Source organism: Neomonachus schauinslandi, chromosome 3 (genome assembly GCF_002201575.2).
Source record: "Neomonachus schauinslandi chromosome 3, ASM220157v2, whole genome shotgun sequence".
NCBI classification, from domain to species: Eukaryota; Metazoa; Chordata; class Mammalia; order Carnivora; family Phocidae; genus Neomonachus; species Neomonachus schauinslandi.
Window position 1 is genome coordinate 180,137,954 of NC_058405.1, and position 20,930 is coordinate 180,158,883.

General features: G+C 40.9%; 1 protein-coding gene across 1 annotated transcript in view; it reads left to right on the plus strand.

Annotated features, from left to right (window-relative positions):
- NYAP2 (neuronal tyrosine-phosphorylated phosphoinositide-3-kinase adaptor 2) overlaps positions 1-20,930 on the plus strand; it is a 248,640-nt gene that overhangs the window by 98,011 nt on the left and 129,699 nt on the right. Inside the window, exon 2 of the mRNA XM_021682950.2 lies at positions 6,910-7,211. Coding sequence (XP_021538625.2) covers positions 6,910-7,211 — 302 coding nt within the window. The remainder of the gene's footprint in view (positions 1-6,909; positions 7,212-20,930) is intronic.

The following is a 20,930-nucleotide window of genomic DNA, read 5'->3' on the forward strand; positions in this document are numbered from 1 at the left end:
GCATCAGCGTTAGGGATAAAGTTTTGAGATCAGCTTCACAGAATTGTTCCAGAAAAATTAAATCCAAGCAAGAAACTCCTAGATGACCCTTCAGTTTGCATTTCAAATTCCCAGACTTTATGTGTATGTATGTATGTATGTATCTCTATCTATCTATCTATCTATCTATCTATCTATCTATCTATCTATCATCTATCTATTATCTATCATCTATCTATCATCTATCTATCTATCTATCTATCGATCTATCTATCATCTATCTATTATCTATCATCTATCTATCATCTATCTATCTATCTATCGATCTATCTATCATCTATCTATCATCTACCTATCTATATCATCTATCATCTATCCTCTATAGATCTATCTATTTATCTATCTATCTGGAATCCTTATGGAATGGGATTCTGTTTTTTTTTCCTGGTGGTTCTCAAGGAAGGCTCTGCTATGAAATATTGGCATGTTGGCTTCAACATCACACACAGAAGCAATGCCTCTGTCACTTTGAGAGTTGACATCTCACCTTGCTAGCTCACCCTTCTAAGGGGTTGTGTTTGTTGTCTCTGAAAGGTGACAGTTCTCAGGAGATGCAAAACATTAATGCTGATGGATTTTCAAGAAGACAGCAAGACAAGTAACAATCTCTGTCGAATAGCATTGTCAAAGCAGTTTTGAAGTTCTTGTTGTGTGCCTTTGTCTGTCCTGATCAACGGGTGCTTTGAAAAACTGAACCAAGTATTAGAGGAAGTTAAGAGAGCATGAGGACTATATTTGTCTAGATTATCTTGATACCTTGAGTTGAATGTAGGATTTTGTTTTGACTTTGTATGCAGTTTCTTGAGGTAACATGGCATCTAAGCTTTTAAAAACACAGTCTTACCAGGCAAATGATGATCTCATAAGCAAAATTCAGGAGGACAGGATTTAAAAGTAGGAATTTTAAAGCTAAAATCATTGAGCGCATATTTTATGTCAGACTCTGTGCCAAGAGCTTCAGATGCAGTATCTCAGGTAAACTTGGTAGCAATTCATGAGCCCAGTACTACTATTTAACAGATAGGGAAATGGTCTCAGGGATTAATAGCTACTGTTGTTTGGTTGCTGAATGATGGAACTGGGGAGGGAGCTCATCATTCAATGCCTCCAGAGAACAGATATCCAAGCCTGTGTCTCAGCCGATAATTTGTTTGGGGTAGTTCACAAATATTTTATCAATTACTCTGGGAAATAACCTTCTTTGATTTAAGCAATACTTTTTGGTGTTTGTTTTATATTGGGAAATCTAATCTACAACCAGATCCTGCAACACTGTCTTCATTGTGTGAGAAAAAGCATACTTGTTTAAATTCAGGATTATGAAACTTATTTTTATTTTTATAACATGAGATGTGTCAGGCTTCATCTATCTTGAGTGTTAGAGTCTTATTGCAAAAAGATTCTGCTTTCTTCAGCCCACGTAACTTTCACTTCCAGCCAAGTATTCCTGCAGTGGAGTTGGTCCTACCTCCCCAACCATCATTTAAATGCTCAGTCTGAAACAAAAGGGTGCCCTATTTTCCCAGGCATTTATTATTTCTGGGGTCGCACATTTGTTTTTAAGCTTTTTCTTCCCTCTCCTTTGGTTTCTGAATTTCATTGGTTGTATGATTATTCCCACACGAGTCATTTCATGCCCTTTAGAAAGCAGACACCAAACTAGATGGGGTTCGAAGTGTGAGAGATTTAGGGGTGCCTGGGTGGGTAAGGTGGTTAAGTGTTTGACTCTTGATTTTGGCTCAGGTCATGATCTCAGGGTCCTGAGATCCAGCCCTGTATTGGGCTCCAAACTGTGTATGGAGCCTGTTTAAGATTATCTCTCTCCCTCACCCTTTACCCTTCCCCCCTGCCTTGTGTGTGTGCACACAGGCTCTCTGTCTCTCTCTAAAAAAAAAAAAAAAGAAAATGTGAGAGATTTATTGAGAAGGATGCCTGGGATGATGGGGAGGGAGCAGGGCAGGCCCCAAGTCACAATGTAGCATGACATCTGCTAAAGGAAAGAGAAGTAGTGAGATTGGAAGAGCTTCACGCTGTGGAAAATTCTCTGCCAGCCCAATAGGGGAAGTCAGACACCAAGATTGTCCAGAAAGGACTCGCACACTGAGCAAAAATAGCCAGGTCCCATACCACATCATGCTTAGCTACTGGTGAGGAACCTTCTAGGGACAGAGTGACCTTGACTAAAATGCTGCCACAGATTTGAAGATTTTATAGTTGGTGGCTCTCAGCTGCTGTCCTTAGAGAAGTTTCTCTTGAGGAAGATCTGAGCCACAGGGTTTCATGGCTGTCACAATTCACCCCTTTTCCTCAGCAGACGCTCTTCTCCTACAGGTTTTGGAGACAGCTGTTTCGTGGCTCCCTCAGGACTCTTACTGAGGGGAATCTTATAAGGGATCAGTTAGAACAGTAAACTACAGCCCTCATCACTGCAGTTCATATGGGGGCTGCAACCAATACTCATTCTCTGTCACCCCCCTGCCATTTGTTCTAAATTCACCCCACTGTCACCGTCAGCTAAGACCTCTGCTGGTCTCAGTGGCTTACCTGGTGGTGAGACTAATCCCTCCCATGAAAGGTTGGAACCCCCAGTAACCAAACCCTCCTTGGGCCATGATTGCTGCATGGGACTGCATTTCAAAATCACAAATGGGCAAGGGAGTATCAAAAGGGGTTCCACACATTTTTCTTTCTACCCCATCATGTGGTAGCAGCCCTGCCTCCTCCTGCTTATCAGGATCAAAGAGCTGTTCCTCAATGGAGACTTGTCTTCTGGCCTGCTGGCCACTACAAGGGAGTTCAAATTACCCAGGAGCCAGCTATGACTTGTTGCTCAATGGAACCCTTCCTCTGTCTTATAGAAGGAGTGTGCCCCCCTTCAGGGAATAGGATCTCTAACCTGTAGAGCCCAAAATTACAGGGACAGAAAATACAAATTCCCCATAATAGCCACTGGATTATTGGTAGCTGGCAAACAGCATTCCTCATGGCAAGCTCTCTCGGAGGGAGATCTCTGTGGCAGACACCACAACTGCTGTACCAGTATTTGCAGAGGATTTTGCGTCCTCACATACTCTCATGTAACTTGCAATGCTTTCCTGTTGGAGGACGATCTGTCCTTACCCCACTGACGTCAGGTTTGGCCATAAGACTGGTTTTAGCCAATGGAATGTGAATGAAAAATTCATTCTGTCATGTCTGAGCAGAAGCTTTAAGAGACACTATGTGGTTCAGTGAGTCCTTTCTCTCTGCTATAAGGACATATCCCAGGAGAGGCTAGATCCTAGAATGAAGATCTGTAGATGAGAGTCATGGCTAATAAACTGTCGACCCAATTAATGCATGCAAGAAATAAACCTTTGTTTTTGTAAAGCGTTAAGAATCAGGGATTGTTTGTTACTACAGGATAACCTAACAAGATCTGACTAATAAATTGTACCTTTTTCTTGTTTTTTTTTTTTTTAAGATTTTATTTATTTATTTGAGAGAGAGAATGAGAGAGAGCACATGAGAGTGGGGAGGGTCAGAGGGAGAAGCAGACTCCCCGCTGAGCAGGGAGCCTGATGTGGGACTTGATCCCAGGACTCCAGGATCATGACCTGAGCCGAAGGCAGTCGCTTAACCAACTGAGCCACCCAGGCGCCCAAATTGTACCTTTTTCTATCTGTGATATTTTACTGGTAGCTAGCAAATCTCCTTTGTCCCACTTTCTGATATTTGTATTTCCTTGGCCGTTTCTAAATAACAGATGTCTGCTCGTTAATGGCTCTAACTATTGTTCTTAATATTTCTGGGAGGTCTCTGGATTGGCTATGTCAGAAACATATGGATACAGTTTTTAAAAGCAGGACTCATTGGCTGCACCGACAGAGGTTCTGACTCAACAGATGTGATTCAGTAGTTGTCTTTAGTGGGGGTCCTGGAATTTGCATATTTTTAAAACTCCACATGTTCCTACAATAAATTCAGGAATTAGTTGTATGCTGTGTTCCACTATCTTCAGTTTGCTTTAGACTAATCATCTTCACGGGTCTCTTGAACTTAGATGTACCATAACCCCTTTATTGCTTACCCTTAACCTTGCCTTGGACAATGGCCTTTGTATCCAATTTATTTTAGTCTCATTCCTTTATCCTGCATTCACAGCCTGGTCAAATTAAACTAGCAACTCAGACCTACCATTGATTGAAGTATACATTAAATTTCTTTTTGGAAGAAATGTGTGTGTATCTGTGTGTGTGCATGGACATATATGAACAAAAGCATTCAGAGTTAGATGAAACTGTTTTATGCTGAAAAAAATGTAATTTTGAAATGAAGCAGCAGAGCTAATTATCTGTCTGGAAAAAGGCGCAGGCTCTATTTAGGTCAAAAGTAACAGAGAAATTGCTGATACAATTATTCCTAGTAACTGTCTCATAAATGCCTATGTGCATTAACACATGCATAAATCCCCTCACGTGGCTATGTTACTCAGAATGAGATGACTGTCTAAATAAATCCTTAAAGCACCCTTTGTTCAGTGATATGACAACAGAAATAAGGAAAAGATGAAGATGCAAAACAATTGAAGGCAAAGTTAAATGAAATCAAATGTCTATGAGAAAGATGAAGGTTACAATCACCACAAATCAAAGAGAAAACTCCCCAGTCCACCACACCCATCCCCCTCCTCCACCACTCCTATTCTGTCTTAAATTCTTAATGATTTTTCCTAAACCATTCCATCTGAGTAAGCTTCATTTATTTTTTTGATGGATGTTCTTGAAGAAAACACAGAAAATAAAATATGTGGAAGCACTGTCCACGCTTAGGATGCTCTCTACCATGATGTGGAAAGTTCCACCCAGCCAACCCTTTGATTTCATTCATGCTTCTGGATATCCATTGCTCAGGTTAGTGTACCCAGCTTCCAGTCATCATTATTTCATTTTGCAAAGATGGTATATCCAGTGTCTGAATATGCACTCAAAATATTCAGAAAAAAAGAAATAAATCTAAAAAAATATTTTTGACAGAGTGGCAAGTCATCCAAATTTAATGCCAGAATCAGTCTAAGGTTCTTGTTGAATCTTTTCTGGCTCTATCACCCCGGTCATATAATTATGCTAAGTCCTCAAGTGAAGAGGGAAAGAAAAAAAGCTCATTTTCCATTATTTTTCCTGCTGGAATGTAAAATTTGTGACAAACATTATAATGCTATGAAAGATACAATACAGAGAATTACAAAACCTTAGCTTGAATTTCATCATGTTACAAGGGCAGAGCCAGCCAAAATTAAGGTTAAAAAAAAGTTTAAATAAACTTATGTCTGGAAAGGTAGATTCAATAGGCTTCCAAAATTCATATACTCAAGGCTACATTTTTATCATTCATATCTGTCTAAGAAAATCAGTGGGATATTTCCAATGTTTATTTTTGTTTCCTCTATTGATGAATGAACATAAATGGGGAAAACTCTAGAAAAAAATCTCTCTTTTAAAAATTCTCATTGAGGGCGCCTGGGTGGCTCAGTTGGTTAAGCGACTGCCTTCGGCTCAGGTCATGATCCTGGAGTCCCGGGATCGAGTCCCATGTCGGGCTCCTTGCTCAGCAGGGGTTCTGCTTCTCCCTCTGACCCTCCCCCCTCTCATGTGCTCTCTCTCTCTCTCAAATAAATAAATAAAATCTTTAAAAAAAAATTCCCATTGACATTCATGTCCTTTTTCTTCATAAAAAGGTCACCATTACTTACTAACATAGAGAAAGGCCCAAGAAATAACTCCTTTATGATTTGCTGAGCTTCAAACTGAGATTTCTTATATTTTAAAACTTTTCTCCAAACTTTCCTACCTAAAACTTAAGAACCTTGTATTTAGAAACTTTGCATACCCTATTTATGAGATATTTAGAAATATCCCAGTATCACATTATATTTTATTTATTTATTTATTTTTTTATTTTTAAAGATTTTATTTATTTATCAGAGAGGGAGGGAGAGAGCAACAGCATGAGAAGGGAGAGGGTCAGAGGGAGAAGCAGGCTCCCCGCTGAGCCAGGAGCCCGACGTGGGACTCGATCCCAGGACTCCGGGATCATGACCTGAGCCGAAGGCAGTTGCTTAACCAACTGAGCCACCCAGGCGCCCCTATCACATGATATTTTAACTACATCTTTTTATTTATTGTTATGCTACTTCATTCTGTGAAGTTAGCTTATTAGTAGAACTAAGTTTCTAGTATAACTGAAGGTTTCTGGAGAACTAACAGAGGTTGGCAATTCCTTCCTTCCCCCCTTCCCCCTTCCCCTCCTCCTCCCTTCCTGTCTCCTTTCCTCCTGTCTCTCTCTTCCCCCCCATATTTGATAATGGCCCCCCTTTTACTGTTTTTTTTTTTTTTTTTGCTTTGTTTTCCCCACTATATTAACCAGGTGACATTAGGGATGATTTTGATGAAGCGGAGAAGAGTCTCAAGTGCCGTCCACTTGATCTCAATAATGTGTCAAAAGACAGTCTGAGTCATTGTCACGGACCTCTTGTTTGCTTTTTAAGCCCCTGACGAGATTTCCCTCAAAGAAAAGCAATTGAAGATGAAATATGCTATTGCAGTATTTTCTTTTCCTTTGGAACACTATTTTGAGAGTATCTGCATGCCAGGACACCAGGATGGCTGGAAACAAGTGTTAGGATTTCTCATTATCATCAGGTTGTATCTGCTTTCCCATCACACTTAATGCAAACGCACAGACAGTTCTCGTGTTAATGCAAATGTTTCTTCACCAGCCTAGAGTTGAAATGTGAACTCTCCCCTAGCATAGGGACGCTCGCGTCCGTGAGACCTTGCGGGGGGCTGGCTCACTTCACCTTCACGGACTTGGCTCTGCTTTGTCTTACAGCATAGGTGGCGAAGTGGGGCGGGGCCACGAAGGAAGTTACGCGGGCAAACATTTCCGCATGGGATTCATGACGATGCCTGCTCCTCAGGACAGACTTCCCCATCCCTGCGCCAGCGGCTTTTCCGTGAGGTCGCAGTCCCTGCACTCGGTCGGGGGCACAGACGACGACAGCAGCTGTGGCTCCCGCCGGCAGCCGCCGCCCAAGCCCAAGCGGGACCCCAGCACCAAGCTGAGCACATCGTCGGAGACGGTCAACAGCGCGGCGCCGGGCAAGAGCGGGAAGGCCCCCGAGCGGCCGGAAGGTAACACGCGTGGGCTCCCCGGGAGAGAGGCCTCACGCTCCTGAGATCTGCCCTGCGCCCCCACCCCCTCCCCGGGGCCCCACACTCCTGCCTCCTTCTCCCTGAAGTCCCAGGCAGGAACGGTGGAGACGAGGGGAACTTTTATTAAGGTGTCGACAGACGGCACCCAGGAAGACATAGTTATATTATCAGAAAGGGAAGGCAGCGTGTGTATTTTCTTTTTTTTTTTTAATGAGAGAGAGAGCATGAGAGGGGGGAGGGTCAGAGGGAGAAGCAGACTCCCCGCCGAGCAGGGAGCCCGATGCGGGACTCGATCCCGGGACTCCAGGATCATGACCTGAGCTGAAGGCAGTCACCCAACCAACTGAGCCACCCAGGCGCCCGCGTGTGTATTTTCTTACCCCCTTAAAGCTTCAAATCATTAAGAAGTTGTTGGCCTAAAAAAACAAAAAAATCTAAAATGTATATTGTCTTGCTTGGATTAGTATCACTTACCTGATTCTAGAAGCATGATGTGATTCTCAGGGGAACATGGTAAGGCAGACAAACATACAGAAGGCAAATTGTAATCATTCTTAGAAACAATGATTTTGTACATTGTGGTGGAGTTCCTTCCAGTGAATATGAACACACATGCTGTGTATATATTTCAATGTCTCCTTCAATCCCTATCTCCAAATTCTACCCTGGACCTCCGTTTTTCCTCAGCTATGAAATGTACAAATCTCTCTCCACCTCCTTGCTGGCCTGTGAGTATGAATTAGGTCAGGTTAACCGTAGATCTCACCAGCTCTTCAGTCTTCCTTGAATAAGGAAGTTTCAGCTTTCCTGAGTTTCTCCTGAGAGTCCCTTGGAGGGAGAGCTGTCTCAAGTGTGCTTTGATAGAAGCCCGTGCAGATTTTGTGGATTAGCTGTGGAAAGTGCTTCGAGGTTGTTTGTGCTGCCAGTTTCGGTGGCCACCTTGAGAAAATGGCTCCGCCAGGTCCCTTAGTTTTTCTCTCACGCTGTCTGCCCCTGACATTCTCCACGGCAGGCTTCCCCAAGCCCCGAGCGTACCAAGTGTCACAGTGGTTTGCAGCTGGGAGTGGAAGCCAAGGTGGTCCTTTCCTCAACTGGGAAGGTATCTTTGTCACGTGGGCTTCCCAGTCCTTCATAAAAATTCCCTCATCTTCTGGTCTAACCTTTCCTCAGAAGCTCAAGCCTAGTCCATGACATGGGGTACCCATGAGGCATGTCACATCCCTTCCATCAACCTCATTTCTCCTCCCCCCACCCAGTGCCTATTTAGACAAAAACGAAAGCTTCATTACGCAATGAAGAATACAAATACATGCCGGGAAGTGGAGCTAATCCATGCATTCTACGTGGAAAATCTCCACTGAGGCTCAGTTTTTCCTACTATACATACATGCAAAAACGTGACCGTGTGCATATGTATGTGAGTACATACGTGAATAACATGTATGCGTATGCATATTTACAAAATTGAAATAATAATGCATACAGTTTTGTGTTTTATTTTTCACTTACTCTTTTGTGACTATTTTCCATGGCATTCAATTTAAGAAACACCATTTTTAAGAAGAGAAGTGTACATCATAGCACTTTATTTAATCATTTTCTCCTTGAAGAATACTTAGGTTGGTCCAGTTTTGCTATAATGAATGAAACTGACATGAATGTGCATGTGTGTGTGCACGTGCGCTTGTCTGTGTGTGTGTCTGTGCAATTCTCTTTATTGTTCCTCTGCTGACTTGAGAGTAGATTAGAAGACCCCTTTCTCTCCTGATTCAAAGTCATCAGCATGTCCTTCAACTTGGAACACATTGATGCTTATAGAAACAAATGAGTGTTTCCTTTACTTGTTAATACACTAAAGGGGCCTAGAGATCTGCTTTTGTAAATTTTAAATGTTGTTCTTAGGTTTCCCCTGATGTTGTTACACAGTGCCTTTCATTTCTCTTTATTTTCTCTGGTATTATTTCCAGAAGTTCCCCCTCTCTGCCTTCCTTGCCAAAAAACTAGATAGCCAATGATATTAGATTGTTTACAAAAGAAGTTTACTGATGTAGAACACTGGTCTCTGAATGATGCGGGCCTGAATGTAATCTAGAAATATTGAAGAATCAAGTGGAAATAAAAGGACCTCCCAAAGGGGAGGGGAAAGATGAAACAGAGGAGGAAAGTAGCCAGGAAGGAGTGTGTTATCAAGCACTGCAGTACTGTTGGCAACTTCTGGAACCAGGGTAAAATACCTCCAGAATAGCCTCTCTCAAGAGAGGGGGACCTGGGGTCCTCAAAGTGAACACATGCAGAAATACAGGATGGTTGTGCCACAGAAGAAACATTGGAGTGGTGATTCAGTTGTCTTAAAAGTAGAACTGATTACCATTCATTTGAGATGCCTTAGCTACCTAATTCCTGACAGCAGCTCTTCTTTCAGATCCTCTCACCATCTAAAGATCTAGGGTTTCAAATAGCTACTTATCAAACAGAAGACAGTAGCTCTATTATCTTTATTTCTTCTGAGGACAGGAGAGGAGACAGTGACTAAATTAGAGCAGCACAAAGACTTAAGTGAGACGTGGAAAACTACTTGATCGGCATGAGACTTCTTAAACATGAGGTCCAAGTTCAACATCTCTCCTCAAAAGGAGTTCTAAGTATGGACTGAGATGCCTTCAGCTGTAGTACATGTTTGAGGACAGTCGGTGGACCAAATGGGCTACCAAGATCCCGTGCAGAAAAGGTCAACTTTTACAGAAGAGGGAATTTCACCTCTTCAGAACGCTTAATAAAAAGGCAATAGCAAAATTGGATACATTCAAATCTCCTCTACCAAGTTATGACTTGAATGACAAGAGAGAATTAGGGCTCAGTTCAGAGATGGAGAAAAAAATCTTGAGTCCAAATGCATGCCTGCTTATGTGTACACTCAAAGCCAAAAGTATATAAGTAGGTAGATTGTTCTTTTATGAATTCTCAGTCCTTTATAACTGGGAGTTAACTGGAGTTCATTACAGAGCATATGTTTTCTTTACAATTTTCTTAGCTATCAAAATTATAACAAAGATGAAAAGTGACTTCTATGAATCTTAGTCTGTCTTATTATATTAAATGTCAGCAAAATCAAAATATTGATTCAGTGGCATTAGAATGATTTCCATGGTAACCGGCTTCTATTTAAGTAGGGGATTATGACTTCCCTGTGGATAAAAGTAAAAAAGAACCGGACTTGTAGCAAAACAGCTTTTCAGAGTAGGAAAAAAATAGCTCAATGATGAACGCACAAAAAAATTACATACCAAGAAAGTACAATTTAGTTTTTAAAAATTGTAATTCTATCACACTGAAGATATACATTTATGACTCTATTCTGAGGTCTTCTACAATAGTAACACCTTTAAAAATTGTACAGTAGAGAAGATATAGTGGCAACAAGTATGCGATAAGTATTTTAATTGCTTTTTTTTTTTTTTTTTTTGCTTCAGTGTGGTACCTACTTAGTTTGAGGAAAGATTAGGTTAAATAAATGGAGTTAACTAGAAAGGACGAGAAGCCCTATCAGATGTGTCTCATGTATGACCCAGAGGATATAGGAGCTGTGCAAGCTTGCATTCTCCACCCCCACCGCTCAGGTAGACAGGCACCCTATTCCTCAGTAGCGTCATCATTCCAGACACTGTGTGGTATGGGCAGAGACTGTACTTAGAACCAACAGGCACTTGACTTTGGACAAGTGATCCAATAAGGCTGTTTCGTTACCTTTAAATGAGTATAAAGAACTGAAAATTGATGGTGCCCTGCCTCCCTCACAGCCTTACGACAACCCAGTGGGATAATGCCCATGATAGTGCATGGTAGAAAGAAATTGCTATGCGATTATAAGTAATACTTTTTTTAAAGCTGTACTTACTGCCTATTAATAGGCTTGAATAACGCAAAATTTGAGTTTGCTGCAACACATATATTTAAAACAAATAGGAGAGGAAAAATAGCCTCTCCTTGACACACACACACACTGTACATGTTAGGCTTAAAATTTTTTACACAACAGAGTGAATAAACAGGGTAGTCTCCAGGTGTAATAATCTTTTCATGATATTATGACAGTAGTATAACATTTAGTATAATGAGGAAAATATGTTTCTCTAAACATCAAGTACTTCTACACTTTAGGGTCTTTAAAAAAAACAAAACTAAGTATTATTTTTAAATTGAGGTATAATTGACATATAACATAGTAGTTTCAGGTATACAACATGATGATTCAATATTTGTATATATTGCAAAAGGGCCAACACAATAAGTCTAGTTAACATCTGTCACCACACAGTTACAATTTTTTTTTCTTGTATTGAGAACTTTTAAGATCTATTCCCTTAGCATCTTTCAAGTACACAATATAATATTTTAACTAAAGTCACCATCCCGTACATTGAATCCCAGGACTTGTTTACTTTATAACTGGAAGTTTGTGTCTTTTGACCCCTTTCACCCATAACCCCTATCCCCCCAAACTAAGTGTGCTTACCTTCCATTTGTTATGAGTCCTTCTTTTGGGTCATTTAAAAAAATATTTTATTTATTTATTTGAGAGAGAGAGAGAGCATGAAGGTGGGGGAGAGGGAGGGGTAGAAGGAGAGGGAGAAACAGACTCCCCACTGAGCAGGGACCCTGACATGGGGCTCGATCCCAGGACCCTGAGATCAGAACCTGAGCCAAAGGCAGACGCTTAACCAACTGAACCACCCAGGCGCCCCTCTTTTGGGCCATTTTTAATACTTCATTTATGCTATTATTTCATGATCATCTCTTTACAAAACAATGAGAAAATATTTTTGAATTGGATAGGTTTCCTGGTTTCTGATTTTCCTTTCTAGCTATGTTTAGTGGAGTCCTATTTGTCAATCAGAAATTGGGGTACCTGCAAAAATGTTTGGAATCATGACTGTCCTTAAAAACTTGAAATGTGTAGTTAAGCCAGAACCAAAGTCTAAATTCATCATGAGGTCGCTGCCTTAAAAACAGAAACCAACAAAAACCAAATTCCTTTTCCAGGTTACCACAAAAAGAAAGTTACACCCTCTAACAATGCTGTTCTCCACACCTCCATTTATTCAGCCCAAACTGTGGGCACTATACTGGGGATCCGGTGGCCAACGGAACAAGGAGTCCTTTCTTCCATGTTGCTTATAACCAGTTTTGTTTCCAACTTTGCAACTCAGCCCTCCTCTATCACATCACAGAGCAAGCACTGACTGAAAGAAATCCTTTCTAGAAACCAGAAAATCTGGCATGACAACCATGGGGGATTTCTCCATGTAATTAGTTGTTTAGCTCCGGAAGTAGCAGTTTAACACATTTTAATAAAGTGTCTGTTCCTACAAAGAATATTTGCTGTTCTTTCATTTTTCAGGGCTGACAATTGAAAGGTGCCCAAATCTGATTTTCTACTGATAAAGCTTCGAAAGCAACCCCAGGGCATTTAAGGAGAAAGGAGGAAAAGATGGAATATGCTTATGTTGGGGAACTTTCAGGTTTCAGAATTCTGGTTTAGGAACCTAAATCAGCATCACTCAGGGCCAGCCATATACTTGCTTTTGCTTCCTCAGTTACTAGCCCAGATCTCAGACATTCAAAAATTTTAAGACTATTCCTTTTACAACTCAGCCATTTTAGAGAAATATGGGAGTTAGAGGCGAACAGACATGGGTTTCACATTAGTGCTGACAGCATTTAACACTGTCTCAGCCTCCCTCTCCTCACCTATAAAATGGGAATAACAATACTGATCTCATGTAGTAGGTAGAATGCCATCCAAGAGGGTATCTGAGAGTCCCTCCTTCCTGGTATACTCACCCCGTGTATTCCCTGGAACTGACATACCATTGGTAGCTTGAAGATGGAGGCGGCCGTGTGGCAAGGCATACGGGTGGCCCCCAAGAATTGAAAGTAGTCTCCAGCTAAAAGCCAGCAAGGGAACAGGGACCTCGGTTCTATAACTGCAAAGAACTGAATTCTGCCAATGACAAAAATGAGCTTGGAAGTGGATTTGTCCCCAGAATCTCCAGACAAGGACACAGTCTGGCTGCCACGTTGATTTCAGCTTGTGGGACTCTGAGACCCAGAAGACTGGGTTCTGGCTGTGCCCAGACTTCTGATCTGTAAAACTGTGAGCTAAGACAAGGGTATTGTTCCTTCCACTGCTGTGGTTGTGATAACTTGTTATGTGGCAATGGAACAGTAATCCACCTTACTGAGTTGTTCGGCAGAAAACATGAGGTGGGACAGAGGAGAGCTGCCCTTCCTTTCCACACTGGGCTGTTTTGTCAGACGGGAGTGGGGGGCAGTTCAGATAGCGTCAATGGCTTTCCAAACTTCCCAGGCCAGACCTTGAAAATAAATGAGATGAAGGAACCTCGGAAAACACTGACATATTAGGGCTCCTGAGTATCTGCTTAGCTTTTTGTAGATTTGTTCAGGTCTTTTCCTGAGAGGGTCCTTTCTTCTCACCAACAGTTTTTGTTCTTTCAAAAGGCTCAGCAGTGGCTTTTTGGGTGGCTTTTTTGAATGATTCATTTCAATGGCTGCAGCTTGCCTGCTTAGGACCTTTTCCACATGACAAGTGGCACTTTTACCTCACAGCATGTGCCCACCAAGTGCTCCAAGCCCCGTGTAGCACGGCACTGATAAAACACAAAGAAAGCAGGAAAACGAGCTCAGGAAATCGTCATAGTTCCCACATTGGCTCGTGTCCTGGTGTGTATTCTCATTTGTTTTCTGGGATGCGATGTGGGAGATGATCATCGGAGTCCCACATTCCTGGACTCCTCTTTCCAGGTTGACAGAATCAGACGCTGCTAGGCTTTCTAGTGGAAAAGCCATCTGTCAAACCAGGCGCTGCTCAGACGGACACAGGGTTATCCATCCACAGCGTGTGTGATCTTTCTCCAAATGTGCCCTGAGGCCCGTGAATGAAACAGTTTGCAAATCAGTCATCACACAACACCTCTCTCTCTCAGTCCTTGCCGTGCTTGTTGATTTTGGTCCAACGAACTACCTTGCCTCTAATGGTCTCACCCAACATCCTTCTATGAAGAGTCTGGATTTGGCCTCAGTTGTCTCACTGTCTTAGATCCGTAAGAGGACTTTTGTCCATGTTGTTGGCACAGACGGATTTTTCCCTGAGAGACCCATGAGCCCAAACTTCCTGAGTGTGGTGACAGGGCATTCATTTTGAGGGTGTTGGCTTGCTGTGCAACAAATTGACATAAACTTAGGGGCTGAGAATAATATACCTTTATTATCTTACAGTTTCTGCGAGTCAGGGGTCTCCTCAGGGTCTCCCAAGGCTGCAATCCAGTGGCCAGCTGGGGCTGAGGTCTCATATAAGCCTCAGGGTCCTTTCCATGCTCATGTGGTTGTGGACAGAATTGATTTTCTTGGCGTTGTAGAACACATGATAGCTTATTTCTTCAAGGACAGCAAGAGAGAGAGAGAGACTCTCTCACTTTTATTTTCCCCCTTCCAGAAAGGCCTGTATCTTCTTTTATACAGCTCATCCAGGGGCACCTGGGTGGCTCAGGTCGTGATCCTGAGGTCCTGGGATTGAGCCCTGCGTCGGGCTCCCAGCTCATCGGGGAGTCTGTTTGCCCCTCCCCTCTCCTCCTGCTCTCTCCCTCTCTCTCTCTCATATAAATAAATAACAATCTTTAAAAAATAAATAAATAGCTCATCCAGGATATTCTCCCTTTGGAGGAACTGCGTCCACTGATTAGGAATCTTAATTTCAATTGAAAACCCCTTCGCCTTTTTCCACATACTGCAACTTAATCACGAGAGTAAAAAACCGTCATATTCACAGTCCTGCTTGCACTCAAGGAGAGAGAATGATACAGGACGCAAGTCACAGAGTGCAGGGCTCTTTGGACCTAGAATTCTCCCTACTCAGAATGATACAAAGGAGACTATGTATACATAGCTTTTTTAGAAACCATCCAAATATCTGGTTGAACTCTTCAAAAGTCTATTTGTGGAAAGTTAATTAGCAATGTGAGAAACAAACCATAATTCACTAGAATAATACAAATATAAAATAATCAAAGTAATTGGTAAATAAATAGGGCACAATAAAACTCCCCTCTTCATTTCTTTCTTTGTCTTTCCTTTTTTCCTATATAATGGAAGCCACCCCTGCTCCAAAATGTCTGGATTGTTTTACTTAGTTGAAAGTGGGAAAATTTCATTTTTTTTGGCTTTAGCCTTATGTGGAAGACATGAAAAATGTCCCATAACCCCCATACTAAAGGACTTTTAGCACGTAAAGATCCAAGACACCAAAATAGTGCAAATATTAAAAATTATGGTGTGTATAAATGTCAGTATATTTGATCTTCACTGTTGATTTTCCTGGTTGGTGAACTCTCTTGTTGATTCACTGGGATAGCTTGACCCAGCACAGTCACTGTCCCCTAAAACACCTCATGGATGTGGACTATGTAGTACACAGTATCCTTGATATGGCAATGGTGCTCCCCAGCGTTTTCATCTGTGGATTTCCTCAGAACCCCAAGACTGTAGGGATTAGTGGTGGTAATTTATGCTGTGTACCTTCCTGTCTTCTGCCTGCCCATCGAATAGCATTTTGATGACAAATAAATATGAGACTGCATGTTCACAAGTTATGCATCTTTTGAATTAAAACAACTGCATCGATTTCCAATTATGGGTACATAGACATCTAAAAACATGTGTCCTCAAAGGAAGTGGAGAGAACTAAATATAACCCTCACTGCAACTTTCTTCATGGTCTCTGTTTTTGTCTCTTCTCAAGCTTGCATAAGTATTTATCTCTTCTTTGCAATCATACCAAAGCATGAAGAGTAATGTAGTAAGTTATTAAATTACTAATTACTAAGATTTTGTAAGAAAAATGGAAGAAAGAAGTTGATAGCCTGCCTTCCTTAAATAACCTCTACCTCTTTTACTTCCTCCCTTCTCTGCAAAGCACTCATTTCTCTATTTCTTTAGCCTTCAGCCTTGCCCCTAAGTCCTGAAGATAACTGAGAGCACCATCAGTTCAGAGTCTCCTCGCACTTATGTAAGCATGTTCCCTGTGCGTTAGCTCAGCTCCGTCCCAATCTTTCCAACCCCAGGCAGTGTCTTTCTGAGAGTATTTCTGATAATAACACATCCTTCCATTTGATTTACATAAAGCATTTGATACTTCGCCAAACAGTATATATATATTTTGAGAAAGTGGTATGATCTCCTTTATATCTATATTCTCCATCTCATAGATAAAACAATAATGGGAAGGAATCTTTAGTCCAGTAGTGGGCGAACTTCCTCCAAAGCATGTTGGAAATGGGATAAACTCATTTCAGACTAATTAACCTTGACTACTAATCTAACCTATTTCTGACCTTGACCCAATGGCCTCCTCACGCCACCATCTTACATGTCTCCTTGTTCATCTGGCTTTTAAAAGGCTTTCTGCATGTGCTTGCTCTACTGAGCCAACTCTCATTTGTTTGAGATGCATAACTTACTATCCGGCTCCACACTCACCATGACACTGAATCCAGTCTTGGTCCCCATCTCAGTGGCTTCCTTCTGTGCCTATCCTTTGTTACTTCTCTTCGGCATTTTAGATTATTGTTAACTCCCATATTGGTAACGTCCCTGCTCTTTTGTTGTGCATGCACCACTCTCTACTGGTTTTCTTCCTGACCACTGCTCTCTAAATCTCCTTTGATATCTCTTTTTCTGCCTGATTCTTAAATGTTAATGTCTTTAGATTCTGCCCTTGGCTCTTATCTTCTACTCTGATAGTTGTTGAATAAATAAGTGATGAATCCACATACTCTCCAAATATCTGATTGAATCTCTGGACCCACGTCTATCTGTAGATATCACAGAGTCCTCAAACTCATGTCCACACTGAACCAGCCATTTTCTCCATGTTTCCTCTCTTGATACCAAGGTTAGAATGTAAGAGCCTTATCAGATTGCTTTCCTTTCCTTACCCCTGACATCTAATCCATCATCAAGTGTAGCCAGTTCTGTTTCTCATACCTCCCATGTTTGCCCTTCTCCATCATTTATGCTTTTACTCTCCCATCTCAGATCATCATCATTCCTCACCTGAACAATTGTTCAGGGACCTGACTTCTCTCCTTTCCTGCAGTCTCATCTTCTCAAATCCACCCTCCTTACTACTTCCAGAGAGGATTTCCTCACCTGCACATCCAGTCATATCATTATCCAGCTCATGATTTCATTGGTTCATTTATTATCCATTTCATCATTTACTTGATAAAAGCACAACACATGAGCACGATCTTCATCATTTCACTCCTGCCAACCTGTAGAGTCACATCTCCCACCATGCATGCCCGTTGTAGTGGCCCTGAAGTACATCATTTTCTCTGAACAAGCCAAGCTTGTTCTTGATTCTGGACCCTTCTGTGCATGTGGAATTCCTTCTGTCTGGAATGTCTTTTCCAAATTAGCATCCAGAACAAGTTTCCAGTCATCCTTCAAGGTCCCAGGACAACCGCTACCCATGCCATCTACCCATCGGTCCCAGCTTGGTTTACAGTGCGGTCACTATTCCAAATGATTTAAACAATAGGATTGTTTTAGGCTGTCAAACCTTGTATTTTCTCCATTGTTTTACATTTCTGAATCTTGATAGGTCACAAAATAATTATGGGTGGTGACAAAGAATACTGTTGACACGGGGCACCTGGGTGGATCAGTTGTTAAGCATCTGCCTTCAGCCCAGGTCATGATCCCAGAGTCCTGGGATCAAGCCCCGCATTGGACTCCCCGCTCAGCAGGAGGCATGCTTCTCCCTCTCCCACTCCCCCTGCTTACGTTCCTGCTCTTGCTATTTATCCCTCTGTCAAATTAAAAAAAAAAAAATCAGTGTTTCTCAAAAAAAAAAATACTGTTGACAGGCTGTAATGTGTTATTGGCACTATATAACTTTTAAGTTTATCGTCACCTTATAAGTCAAAGAAGGCTCAGCATTTGCCATTCAGATAAGGTATAAAAAACAAGTTTCTCAGTTGAGATGCTCTTAATAGAGACCTGAGATTTCTTCCCCTTCAATGACTTTTGGAAGTTAACTTTAACCTTCCCTGTTCACATGTATTTCGGGGTTTCCCTCCACTATTTCTGTCATAGTCTTAAAGGCCAGGGGTATCCTCCAGATTAGCTCTGTTTTTCCATTATAAAGGCATCCAGTTTCTGAGCAGTTTCTCATTCTACCTTCAAGAAGAGTGTGTAAAGCCATTTTTTAAGGCAGAGTGACTGCAAGTGTGCATAAATCTTGCCTTTAATTGACCTTGACGAAGCATCTACTTACTGCAGAAAGAGTGCTTTGATTTTATGGCCCTCTGTCTGTACTGAGAGTTCCTATAATATGTATTGCTTTCTGTGATTTTTCTTGATAAGTGGGAGGGCAGTGATTTAAGACAAGCTTTTTAAATTTATTTTTTTGCTATTAATATGTATTAAATTAAGCTGATTATATGGAGCAGAGCATGGGAACACATCACCCTTTGGAACCTCTGCTTTCTGACAACTTCATCTAATGAGAACAGCTGAAAACTAAGAAGAGTGAAAAAAAAAAAGAGCTTAGTGCAACTAAACTTTTTTTAGTACTGAGCCTTGTGAATTTTACAGAATGTCAATTGCCGGTTTTTTGTTTGTTTTTAACTTAGTGTACATTTGTTTTCAGGTCTTGTTTTCACATCCTTGTAGCATATTAGAAGCAGTGAATTATCGTGGGAAGAAGAAGAGCAAGGACTGTTTTACCTGATACTAGAGGAGAGAAACAAAATTTAAGGAATTTATACAGTTAGTGTCAAGTCACAGAGCATCACCCGCTCATAATGCCTTGATTACTCTCAGCCAGTATTACTTTCAGTGTGAGTGGTGATGCCCCCGAGGATGTCATTAGTCAACAAATATTTATTGAGTATCTGCTATGTGCCAGGCACTATGCTAGGCAATGGAGAAACAGGAAAGAAATGTTATGTCCCCTAAAAGACATTACAACCCATGGAAGGCCACTGATATTTAAACAGGCAGTCACAATGAGTGGGATCGTTGTACTAGTTGGTGAAGTACAGGATCTGTTTTGAGTGTAGACCAAGGGCACCTACCTCAAACTCGAAGAGGCAGAGATGGCTTTTCAGAGGAAGTGTCTTAAACTGCTGAAAATGAGGATACAATATGTTATTTTATTTTATTTTTAAGTAAACACTATGCCCAACGTGGGGTTGAACTCACGACCCTGAGATCAAGAGTCATATGCTCTACTGACTGAGCCAGCCAGGTGCCCCAAAATGCAAGATATTTTAAAAATAGTCTGTATAAAAATTCTTACAGTGAGAAAGTGTATTGCTACCAAATGAGAATGCTCTTGTATCTCTGGAAAATGTGGCTAACCAAACTGAGTTATATTCTTACAGTTCCAAGTACCCAAATATCTACTCTCCATATATAATCTTTATTTGAGGAGTTCAGATGTTTATTTTATCTTATGGAGTCTTCCATCTTTATGAGATACAAAGGACTGGGTTATCTTTAAAAGAAAACTAAGAGTACACAGATGAAATTCAAACTAGAAATACTTCCATAGAGTAAATCGACTTGTATCCTTATGTTAAATAGCAATGAGAAATTAAAATTAGATATTGCCCATTTTTACATATTTTAATTTTATTTCTTTTCCCTAACTGTGTCTGGCTAATTTGGCTGTCGTTATTACCATGATATATACATTTTGAAAAAGAAAAGGAAATCTGTGCTTCTATCTATGTGTGATTAGATCTAGGCCATATAGCTCTATTCTTTAGCTGGTACGCTCTCTTAAATTCTTAATCAGAATTTAGGTTTCAGAGTCTATGAAAATCTGTTTTAGCAACATGTACACACCAGCTTGACAGTCAATACAAGCAGATTAAATATAAAATTAATTGCCACATTCAAAAAAAATAACTGAATAAGGAGTTATTGATTTGGCTAAAATGGTTAAATGAATTTGAGGTATTGAGACCACATTATTCTATGGTATCTTAAAGATTGTACATATAGCAATAAGCAACTTCTATAATCTATAATCTAGAACAAGTGGAAGGATTGGCATCTCTTTCAGTCCTCAAAGAATATGGAAATTCTGACTGTAGCCACTGAAAACATGTTAAATTCTCCCCATATGGGACAGTATATTCAGAGAGGCAGCTGCTTGTGATCTATGTGATTATTCCTTCAACAAACATTTATTGAGCGCCTATTATGTGCCAGTTATTGTTCTAGGAGTTTGAGATACAGCCATGAACAAACTTTTGAGAATGGTGTATACCTTTGAGGTATTTCTATTTTAGCAGGAGTAAGCAGTTGATAAACAATAGACACAATAAATTCATAAACTGGCTAGTATGCTGGAAGGCTATAAGTGCTATGGAAGAAAGGAAAATCCAGAGCAAGGCAAACTGATCCAAAAAGCAGACACATTTAAGTAGAGAGAGCAGAAAAGACTTCATCCTGATGTTTAAGATTGATTCAGTCAAGGCCCAATCAAGAGAAACCACACAGTAATTTGAGCAAGGAACATTTCCCTAAAAGGATCGCTAACTATAACAGGATTCAAGTAACAGGAGATCAACTAGTAAGAAGTAGAACAAACTGCAGAGAATACAG